The 12,162-nt window shown below is 42.3% G+C and overlaps 1 protein-coding gene across 3 annotated transcripts in view; it reads right to left on the reverse strand.

Moving 5' to 3' along the window:
* Positions 1 to 2,230: 2,230 nt before the first annotated feature.
* The window catches only part of LOC120018230 (Golgi SNAP receptor complex member 1), a 50,769-nt gene continuing 40,837 nt past the window's right edge, over positions 2,231 to 12,162 (reverse strand). For 2 of the 3 annotated variants that reach the window (XM_038961310.1, XM_038961308.1), the window contains 2 exons: positions 5,879 to 5,961; positions 2,231 to 3,127 (listed from right to left, as the gene is read on the reverse strand). In XM_038961310.1, the coding sequence (XP_038817238.1) occupies positions 3,003 to 3,127; positions 5,879 to 5,961 (208 nt within the window). In that variant the 3' untranslated portion in view covers positions 2,231 to 3,002. The remainder of the gene's footprint in view (positions 3,128 to 5,878; positions 5,962 to 12,162) is intronic. The other variant, XM_038961309.1, reaches the window with a different exon arrangement.

Genomic DNA, 12,162 nt, shown 5'->3' on the forward strand with positions numbered 1-12,162 from the left:
CTCAGCAAACCGGTGCCCCCGCACATTGACTCTGTACCGGTATCCCGCTGTATATAGTCTCGCTATTGTCATTTTACTGCTGCTCTTTAATGACTTGTTACTTTTAATTTCTTATTCTTACTTGTATTTGTTGTAAACTGTATTGTTGGTTAGGGGCTCATAAGTAAGCATTTCACTGTAACGTCTACACCAGCTGTATTCGGCGCATGTGACAAATAAAATAAAATTTTATCAAATCTAATTTTATTATAGACTCCCTCCTGTGTGTTGTGCTAGAATCAGCAGAATTCTGTGGAAGAACTTGAGTCACAGCGAAAGTACACAACACTTAATTCTACTCCAGTGATCTTCAAACCAGACAAAACGATCTGAAATATTCAGGAGCTATACACAGTAGCACCAGAGTAGGCTAGCTGTGTTAACTGTATGGATGTTTGTTGAACTAGTTATAGACCAATAGAAGAACTGCACTCAGATGACAAAATGCAGTCCCCCATTTGCCCTCAGAGAAGAGAGTAACCTGAAAATAGAGATAAAGGATGAAAGGAATAAAGTGGACAGTGTCATCCTATGAAAAAAGGGGAAAATGGGTGTACTTGGAATGTTTTTAGATATTTCCACTTCATGTAGCTATACCAATAAACCAAACTTCAAAACGTAATCAACTTCGTGACTAAAACTTCCTTGTCTAGTTACCAGTTGATAAATGGTGAGATGTAAGGTGTGACAGACAGAAAGACAAGGTACTTAATTTAAAACCTGGTAGGTGGCTATGGAGGTGACATGGGAGTGATGACAGGTTCCTGTAGAGTCCTGGTGGGAAGCTGTCACCCCCTGCAGACTGCAGTTACAGCTCTCCTGTGCAGTTTGGCTGTCACGACACACACGCGCGCACTTACGTACGTCGGTACGCACGTTCACAAGCAGGCAGACGCACGCATATTTTTACAAAACAGAGGTCTGAGGAAGTGTGGCGGTGACTCGCATCTGATTGTCAGAGTACCCCATTAAACAGTAATCTAGCTTCTGCAGTCTTGTTTACTGTAACATCTGATTGTCAGAGTAACCCATTAAACAGTAATCTAGCTTCTGCAGCCTTGTTTACTGTAACATCTGATTGTCAGAGTAACCCATTAAACAGTAATCTAGCTTCTGCAGTCTTGTTTACTGTAACATCTGATTGTCAGAGTAACCCATTAAACAGTAATCTAGCTTCTGCAGTCTTGTTTACTGTAACATCTGATTGTCAGAGTAACCCATTAAACAGTAATCTAGCTTCTGCAGTCTTGTTTACTGTAACATCTGATTGTCAGAGTACCCCATTAAACAGTAATCTAGCTTCTGCAGTCTTGTTTACTGTAACATCTGATTGTCAGAGTACCCCATTAAACAGTAATCTAGCTTCTGCAGTCTTGTTTACTGTAACATCTGATTGTCAGAGTACCCCATTAAACAGTAATCTAGCTTCTGCAGTCTTGTTTACTGTAACATCTGATTGTCAGAGTAACCCATTAAACAGTAATCTAGCTTCTGCAGTCTTGTTTACTGTAACATCTGATTGTCAGAGTACCCCATTAAACAGTAATCTAGCTTCTGCAGCCTTGTTTACTGTAACATCTGATTGTCAGAGTACCCCATTAAACAGTAATCTAGCTTCTGCAGTCTTGTTTACTGTAAAACCACTAAAAATGGCATTGGCAATTTCAAGTAAAAAATAAATAAAATCTCCAACTGTAGCACCTTTCAAATCAACGTTCATATTAGGGATGTTAAATGTTAGTCAAATAACAAATTAATCAGCCCAAAACTTCTTCAGGAGGCAGAACAGGATGAGACACAAGGGATAGACAGAGGTTTAAGGCTCTGTAAGATAATGGGCATATAGGGTAGAACAGAATCATAACTTTCAAAATCAGTATGGAACAAAAGTTTGAACACAGATTTCCAGTTGACATCAATGTATGACTTAAGGTTTGTGGACTTTTCTCAAGGTAGGACTTAGTAGGTCCTTGATCATGAAGAAGCAGAGGGCTGAATGCTGATCACTCTTACAGATCTCTGGATTTCAAGTGAACTTGTGTGGCTCAGTTGGTGAGAGCTTGGCACCAGCCAAGGTCGTGGATTCGATTATAAAAATGTATGCATGCACTCACTGTACAGCAGGTTACTTTGGATAGGTGTCTGCTAAGCGGTGTAAGTAGAGGGAAACACGTAATGAAAGAAGTCAGAGTTCTGGTTTAACCATACACCTGTATGTGGGCCATTGTTTAAAGTACTACAGTGATTATGAAGTCATCATTATGAAGTCATCATTATGAAGTCATCATTATGAAGTCATCCATGCAGCACAACAGAATAATGGTATTTGCAGCACTAGAGTTGAATCAATGGCCTTCAATGAAAAATACAATTTCTCAAAACATGTCGAAGTTCAAAAAAATACTGAAAACTAAAATGTTAAGTGCCTAGTATCACATACTGTATATTAATAATTTATTAATAATGCACATTGTACAGCCCATGATGATGATAAACCTCCTGAATCTGCCGCCACTAAAAAACGACCATTCAACAAAAAATCCATCCACCTCAGAAATCAACAGCAAAACAGTCCCCCTCTTTCGTATCCGCAATCTGTCTTCAGAGCCTTTAACTCCTCATTGAAGCAAGTGTTCTTTATATATAATTCTTTAAAATCTAGTCATATTAGTAAATTTGGTCTCCGTTCCCTTAACCAGAGTTGAACAGCACATTCACTTTGGATAGAAAAACTAAACAAAAAAGATGCTGCTCCATCTCCCCATCTCCTTCCCTCACTGCTAAATACAAATCAGGTAGTCCATGATGGCTTTGATCAATCCTGTTAACCGATTGGGCCAAGAGGGTGTCGGTCTGTCTGTCCGTCTGCTCAGTAGCCTCCAATCACTCAAGCCCATTCTCCAGAGTTCTGATTCTGATGTTACAAACGCAGAGTAACGATTGTTCGACCGCTCTGTCCGTCATCAGTGGAAGGCGTAGAGCAGTAGGAGGATGGTGCAGACGCCAATGACTCCGCCCAGGATTAGGGAGTCCCGCCTCTTCCGCAGGTTGATTCGCTGGATGAGGTTGTTGATGGCTGGGAAACGATCTGGAGGAGGAAGTTAAGGGAAACAGAGAACCAATCACCTCTTATTAAAAGTATGTTCAGAAAATCATTCAATTGGAATTATAAACTGGGTGGTTTGAGCCCTGAATGCTGAAATCCATAATATACAAGAACGTATACAACAGAACATTTATTTGTACTGCTCTAAGTTTATAATAGCAATAAGGCACCTTGGGAGGTTTGTGGTATATGGCCAATATACCATGGCTAAGGGCTGTATAAGCATTGCGTCATACAGAAGAACAACCCTTAGCTGTGGTATATTGGTCATATACCACACCCCCTCTGGCCTTAATCCTTAATTAGAATCTAAAAAAGCCAAACTGCCTGCTTTTCTGATGTCATTGCTAATTTTTTTGGTCTGTTCTGAAATTGTATTTCTGAAACAGGCAACTGATCTTTTCTTTTGACAGCAAAGTGAAATATAGATCCAATATGTTGTTCATAGAACCCTAGCAGGAGAGAGGAATGGAGCAATCTAAGCCCTGAATCCCCCCCAGTCAGTTAAATGGACCAGAATGGATCAAAATGCTCCGCATGCTCAGATATTTCCTTAGAATCAATAGGAGTTTTTCACCTCAAGAGGCTGGTGTTGGTGCCCCGTGTGAGGAAGATATCGTATCGCCCTGCCGAAAGGCCTGACAACCATGCTCAGAGCAAAGAGAAGATAACAGGCAGAATCAGGCTCCCATTGAAGTGGCACTCCAGTCTCCTTTTCACCTCATTTAAAACCTGATTTACTTAACAAAAGGCACATCTCAATAGGTGGTCCAGGTATGTCATGACATGGCACAAGTGGGGGTGGGGAAGCTTTCCTCTTCTGCTTTTCAAGCAAGAGGGAGGCCAATGACATCACACATTCCCATCAGACCAACTCATTGAACTCCTTGAAATGTAGCTCAAATTTCTTTTTTTACCTATTTAGTGACTTGTACTTCACTATATTTATACTTGGGCTATCACTTCTCAACAGAAAAAGTTCAAAAACCACTGGAGGATGTCTTTAAATCTTGCTGGGATAGATGCGTTTGATAACAATACAAACTGAACTTGGAGCATGCTTATTGTGCCTACATATATTTCTTTTTTATTTAACCTTTATTTTACTAGGCAAGTCAGTTTTAAGAACAAATTCTTACTTACAATGATGGCCTACCGGGGAACGGTGGGTTACCTGCCTTGTTCAGGGGCAGAATGACAGATTTTTACCTTGTCAGATCGGGGAGTCGATCCAGCAACCTTCTGGTTACTGGTTTAACGCTCTAACCACTAGGCTACCTGCTGCCCCCCCTATAAAACAGTTAGGATTCGTAACGTAAACCGACAGTCACTCTGGCATTAATTGTTTAACTTCTCTAGGGTAGGGGGCAGCATTCGGAATTTTGGATGAAATGTATGCCCAAATTAAACTGCCTGCTTCTCGGGCCCAGAAGATATGATATGCATATAACTGGTAGATTTGGATAGAAAACACTCTAAAGTTTCCAAAACTGTTAAAATAGTGTCTGAGTATAACAGAACTTATTTGGCAGGCAAAAACCTGAGAAAAATCCATTCAGGAAGTAGTTTTTATTTTTATTTTGTAGTTTTCTATTCAATGCCACTACAGTATCCATTGACTTTGGCAGTTTCTATGCCTTCCACTAGATGTCAACAGTCTTTAGAAATTGTTTCAGGCTTGTATTCTGAAAAATGAGGAAGTAAGAGCAGTCTGAATGAGTGGACCCTAAAGTGTCACAGACCTTTTAAATTGACGACGTTATTGTCCGGTTGAAATATTATTGATTATTTAGGCTAAAAACAACCCGAGGATTGAATATAAACATCGTTTGACATGTTTCATTGAACTTTACGGATACAATTTGGATTTTTTTGTCTTCCTGTTTTGAGGTTTTTGGATATAAAGAGACTTTATTGAACAAAAGGAACATTTATTGAGTAAATGAATGTCTGCTGAGTGCAACCATATGAAGATCATCAAAGGTAAGGGATTACTTTTATCTCTATTTCTGACTTGTGTAACTGTTCTACTTGGCTGGTTACGGTTTGTAATGATTTGTCTAGTGGGCTATGTTCTCAAATAATCGTAAGGTATGCTTTCGCCGTAAAGCATTTTTAAAATCTGACACCGTGATTGGATTCACAAGAAGTTCATCTTTAAACTTATGTAAAATATGTTTTGTTTTCTGAATTTTTATAATGAGTATTTCTGTATTTGAATTTGGCGCCCAGCAGTTTCACTGGCTGTTGAAGAGGTGGGACGCTAACGTCTCACGTACCCAAGAGAGGTTAAGGGACTCTATAGCTGTATTGTGTCTGGTTGCAGCTCACAGGAGGTAATAGTACGGTAAATAGAGGACGTAATGAGTAAGAGCATTGCGCTAACAACGCCAAGGTCGTGGGTTCAGTTCCTGCGGGGATCAATTCACATGTACTCACTTCTGTAAATATCTTTGGATAAAAATATCTTCTAAGTGACATTAAAAGACAATTATGATCAAATAAAAGTGGTTTAAAACACACGATACCTGACAATCTCTAGAATTTCTTGACGGATTAAATACCTAAATAAGTATTTGTGAAATTGTTATTTTTCATGTGAATTTGTTCTTTCTCAAATAGATATGAACATAGGGTTGGCTTCCCAGACACATTTTAAGCCCAGTCCTAAACATTATGTTACATGGAGAATCTCCAATGTGCATAAAGTTTGCTGGGTGTTGTAAAGGATACTGGCCAGAGTGTTGACCCTGCTGTGTATGGACTTCAACAGCCCTCTCTGGGATGTCATGTTCTCCTTGGTCGCCATGGCAATACTGCAGGGAGAGAAGAGGAAGACAGTGACATACACAGGTTAAATTAGGGAAGAGGTAACCCACCCTACAATATCACCCCTGTAAGACTTCTGCTTTGTTATAAAACAGCTCTTCTCCAACCGAGAGTATAGGCAACACTACAATATCACCCCTGTAAGACTTCTGCTTTGTTATAAAACAGCTTTTCTCCAACCGAGAGTATAGGCAACACTACAATATCACCCCTGTAAGGCTTGTCAAACAGCTTTTCTCTAGCAAAAAGTATGAGGCACGATTGTGTGTGTGTGTGTGTGTGGTCCCCCAAGTGCAACTACCGTGACAGACAGAAGGCGGGTGGAGGCGGAGAAACCCATTAGAGGGGGGAGGAGAACTTTCACATTAATTTAGAATGCAGAGAGAGAAATACTGGGGGAGCTGAGTCACTCTGAGGCCGTGGATATTACAGGGGGAGCCGAGTCACTCCGAGGCCCTGTGGATATTAGCGCAGATACACTGAGGCGTGTAGTGCTAGCACACAGTGTTTCCCAATTATATTTTTTCAGGAGTGGTGGCAAGTGTAGCGGTGGGTGGGTGGGGTAGAAATGTGTTAAAAAAAAATGTTTATGTAATAAACAGAAATACCTTATTTACATTAGTATTCAGACCCTTTGCTATGAGACTAGAAATTGACCTCAGGTGCATCCTGTTTCCATTGCACATCCTTGAGATGTTTCTACAACTTGGGAGTCCACCGGTGGTAAATTCAATTGATAGGACATGATTTGGAAAGGCACACACACCTGTCTGGCACACACCTGTCTATTTAAGGTCCCACAGTTCACAGTGCATGTCATAGCAAAAACCAAGCCATGAGGTCGAAGGAATTGTCTGTAGAGCGCGCCGAGACAGGACTGTGTCGAGGCACAGATCTGGGGAAAGGCACCAAAAAAATAAATCTGCAGCATTGAAGGTCCACAAGAACACAGTGGCCTCCATCATTCTTAAATGGAAGAAGTTTGGAACCGCCAAATCTCTTCCTAAAGCTGGCCCCCCAGCCAAACTGAGCAATCGGGGGAGAAGGGCCTTGGTCAGGGAGGTGACCAAGAACCCAATGGTCACTGACAGAGCTCTAGAGTTCAGGCCTTTATGGTAGAGTGGCCAGAAGGAAGCCACTCCTCAGCAAAAGGCACATGACAGCCCTCTTGGAGTTTGCCAAAACGGCACCTAAAGGACTCTCAGACCATGAGAAACAAGATTCTCTGGTCTGATGAAACAAAGATTGAACTCTATGGCCTGAATGCCAAGCGTTACGTCTGGAGGAAACCTGGCACCATCCCTACGGTGAAGCATGGTGGTGGCAGCATCATGCTGTGGGGGTGCTTTTCAGCAATCGGGACTGGGAGACTAGTCAGGATCGAGGCAAAGGTGAAAGGCGCAAAGTACAGAGATATCCTTGATGAAAACCTGCTCCAGAGCACTCAGGACCTCAGACTTGGGTAAAGATTCACCTTCCAACAGGACAACAACCCTAAGCACACAGCCAAGACAACGCAGGAGTGGCTTCGGGACAAGTCTCTGATTCTTTGAGTGACCCAGACAGAGCCTGTATTTGAACCCGGTTGAACATCTCTGGAGAGACCTGAACATAGCTGTACTGCAACACTCCCCATTCGACCTGACAGAGCTTGAGGATCTGCAGAGAACAATGGGACAAACTCCTCTAATACAAGTGTGCAAAGCTTGTAGTGTCATACTCAGGAAGACTCCAGACTGTAATCGCTGCCAAAGGTGCTTCAACAAAGTACAGTGTAAAGGGTCTGAATACTTGTGTAAATGTGATATTTCTGTTATGTTTTATAAATTAGCAAACATTTCTAAACTTTGTGTAGATTGATGAAGGGAAAAATACTATTTAATCAATTTTAGAATGAGACTAACCTAACAAAATGTGGAAAAAGTCAAGGGGTCTGAATACTTTCCGAAGGCACTGTAGGTGACACAACAGCTGTCATAAGCCATCCCATCAAATCATATCAATCAATATGTATATTTGTAATAATGACAATTACAACACTGAATGAACACTTATTTTAACTTAATATAATACATCAATAAAATAAATTTAGTCTCAAATAAATAATGAAACATGTTCAATTTGGTTTAAATAATGCAAAAACACAGTGTTGATGTGCCATGTAAAAAAGCTAACGTTTAAGTTCCTTGCTCAGAACATGAGAACATATGAAAGCTGGTGGTTCCTTTTAACATGAGTCTTCAATATTCCCAGGTAAGAAGTTTTAGGTTGTAGTTATTATAGGACTATTTCTCTCTATACCATTTGTATTTCATATACCTTTGACTATTGGATGTTCTTATAGGCACTATAGCATTGCGAGCCTAATCTCGGGAGTTGATAGGCTTGAAGTCATAAACAGTGCAATGCTTGAAGCACAGCGAAGAGCTGCTGGCAAATGCAGGAAAGTGCTGTTTGAATGAATGCTTACGAGCCTGCTGCTGCCTACCACCCCTCAGTCAGACTGCTCTATCAAATATCAGATCATAGACTTAATTATAATAAACACAGAAATACTTGCCTTAGGTCATTAATATGGTCAAATCCGGAAACTATCATTTGGAAAACAAAACGTTTATTCTTTCAGTGAAATACGGAACCGTTCCGTATTTTATCTAACAGGTGGCATCTCTAAGTCTAATAATTGATGTTTCATTGTACAACCTTCAATGTTATGTCATAAATATGTACAATTCTGGCAAATTAATTACGGTCTTTGTTATGAAGAAATGGTCTTCACACAGTTCGCAACGAGCCAGGCAGCCCAAACTGCTGCATATACCCTGACTCTGTTGCACAGAACGCAAGAGAAGTGACAATTTCCCTAGTTAAAATGAAATTCATGTTAGCAGGCAATATTAACTAAATATGCAGGTTTAAAAATATATACCTGTGTATTGATTTTAAGAAAGGCATTGATGTTTATGGTTAGGTACACATTGGTGCAACGACAGTGCTTTTTTCACGAATGCATTTGTTAAATCATCACCCGTTTGGCGAAGTAGGCTGTGATTTGATGATAAACTAACAGGCACCGCATTGATTATATGCAACACAGGACACGCTAGATAAACTAGTAATATCATCAACCATGTGTAGTTAACTAGTGATTATGTTAAGATTGATAGTTTTTTGTAAGATAAGTTCAATGCTAGCTAGCAACTTACTTTGGCTCCTTGCTGCACTCACGTAACAGGTAGTCAGCCTGCCACGCAGTCTCCTCATGGAGAGCAACGTAATCGGCCATAATCGGTGTCCAAAAATGGTGATTACCGATTGTTATGAAAACTTGAACTCGGCCCTAATTAATCGGCCATTCCGATTAATCGGTCGACCTCTAACCCCTACAGTAAAGCATGGTGGTGGCAGAATCATGCTGTGAGGATGGTTTTCAGCAGCAGGGACTGGGAGACTAGTCAGGATCGAAGCAAAGATGAACGGAGCAAAGTAAAGAGATCCTTGATGAAAACCTGATCCAGAGCTCTCAGGACCTCAAATTGGGGTGAAAGTTCACCTTCCGACAGGACACCCCTAAGTGCATAGCCAAGACAACGCAGGAGTGGCTTCGGGACAAGTCTCTGAATGTCTGAGTGGCCCAGTCAGAGCCTGGACTTAAATCTGATCAAATATCTCTGGAGAGACCTGAAAATAGCTGTGCAGCAACGCTCCCCATCCAACCTGGCAGAGCTTAGAGCTTGTGAGGATCTGCAGAGAAGGGGAGAAACTACCCAAATACAGGTGTGCCAAGCTTGTAGCGTCATACCCAAGAAGACGCGAGGCTGTAATCGCTGCCAAAGGTACTTCAACAAAGTACTGAGTAAAGGGTCTGAATACTTATATAAAATGTAACAAGTTTTACAAAAAAAGTTTTCCCTGCTCATTATGGGGTCTGAATACTTTCCGAAGGCACTGTACACACACTTCACAGCAAAAAAGCTTCAGAGAACGACCCTCTGTTAGATATTGATTTCCCCAGACACCTCCAGACAGCAGATATACAATCTCATTTGAGAAAAAAAAATAGTAGCTTTCACATGATAACTGTAATTTAGTCTGAAGAGACTAAATGCACCTCAGTATCGTCAGAGACGGTACCATTCAGTTAGAGTCCATTTCCTTCAAAGACGTAAAGCCTGGAACCAAGCCTGAGGGCTCTAGCTAATTTCAGATCTTGTGGTGTTCTTCGGTGTACATGGACATCAAGCACTTAATGTTCTCCCATCTCCTTCAACTGAGTGCTGCCTTGTCATTGGAAGATTAAATGGCTGTGATATGGATACTTCCTCACCAAGTAAGGATGTGGGTGCACTGTGTTGAGTGTGTGTGGGAGCTAAGGTGTTTGATTGAGAAAGTGTGGTAATTTAACATTTGTAGTACATGTTTGAATAAGTGTGTATGTGTGTGTTGTCTGTAATCTTCATCGCTGCCAGCTGCTGACAGTCTAACACCTCGTAGGGTGTTGCTGAGGGGACAATCAGTCCCTATGCCAAGGATCTAGCTCATATATCATGTTCTCCAGAGTCAGAGGGGAAGACCAATCGCCTCTCTTCCCAAAGCCCAACACTGCTGACTAACACTGGGCCAGCGTTAGCGCTACGCTAACGCGCTGGCAATCAGAGCTGCTATCTGATAGGGGCGAGGCTAAAGCACACACACACACTCTGGCTGAAAACCAGCTCAATGCTAAACTAATTCAGCTCATCACCGTTAGCATCTAAAGTAAAGTCACTGTGGGGTTTCTAGATACGTTTATTGAGACCAATTCTCTCCAGTCTAACCCCAATTTGACAGAGCTTAATATGGATATGTTACTTTAACTACCAAAAACAGCATTTTTGTGCTGTGAGAATCGCACTCTTTTCTTTCTGCTTCGGTGCACTCACTGGAGTACCCGACCAACTGTTCCTCTCAAAATATTGTCGATTTTTATTTCCAACCTGGGTCTTAAAACCCAATGCATATTAATTCACATAAATTAATCATAGCTCAACCCTCCTCGTTCCCACAGGGCATAATAACACACAAAAACTAATCAGGACAAAAAATAAGCTTCATTATCTTCTGGCTGTGTGCGTGGGTGTGTCTTGTTAGGCGTGTTCAAGACGGGGAGGGAACCGGTAATGATCGTGGCTTTCTCATCCAGTGTAATTTTCCGCTTGGCTAAAACAAGAGGGAAGAGAGAGGGAGACTTGGGGGGGCTGGACAGGAAGAGGTGCTGCACGGCCCACAAATCCACTTAATGAAGCACCTGTGCCAGTAGCCTCCCCTCAGGCAGAAATCTGTGGGTGGGCTGCGGCAGGAAGAGAAGATGGATGAGAGGGGGAGGGAGGGAAGGATAGATGGAGAGGGATGGAAGGATAGATAAGAGGGTGGATAGAGTCGGAGGAGTTTGGGCTGGGTGGCCACACATGACTGGGGATGTTGGGGACGCCCCTAACTGCATAAGATGCAGAGGCAACAGGGAGGCTGAGATGGTGGGAGGGATAGAGGCAACAGGGAGGCTGAGATGGTGGGAGGGATAGAGGCAATAGGGAGGCTGAGATGATGGGAGGGATAGAGGCAACAGGGAGGCTGAGATGATGGGAGGGATAGAGGCAATAGGGAGGCTGAGATGATGGGAGGGATAGAGGCAACAGGGAGGCTGAGATGATGGGAGGGATAGAGGCAACAGGGAGGCTGAGATGATGGGAGGGATAGAGGCAATAGGGAGGCTGAGATGATGGGAGGGATAGAGGCAATAGGGAGGCTGAGATGATGGGAGGGAAAAGGGAACAGGGAGGCTGAGATGGTGGGAGGGATAGAGGCAACAGGGAGGCTGAGATGGTGGGAGGGATAGAGGCAATAGGGAGGCTGAGATGATGGGAGGGAAAAGGGAACAGGGAGGCTGAGATGGTGGGAGGGATAGATGCATAGCCCACTTCCTCGCTCTTCAAACTTTGCTTGACCATATCAACCCACTTAGGCCTGAAAGCTGTTCTTGTCTCCATCTCTGGGCTAATGGTGTAATCTCATCTAAATGGTGTCACAGAGTGGATGTTAAGAGGTGGGGTCAGAGGCAAGGAGCTCCACACAGACCAAGGTCACCATCTGATTTGTCAGGATCAATAGTCTCTCTGTACTGGACTCTTTAGAGAGACTTCACCTCATGC

This window comes from Salvelinus namaycush, chromosome 23 (assembly GCF_016432855.1).
Source record: "Salvelinus namaycush isolate Seneca chromosome 23, SaNama_1.0, whole genome shotgun sequence".
Lineage (NCBI taxonomy): Eukaryota > Metazoa > Chordata > Actinopteri > Salmoniformes > Salmonidae > Salvelinus > Salvelinus namaycush.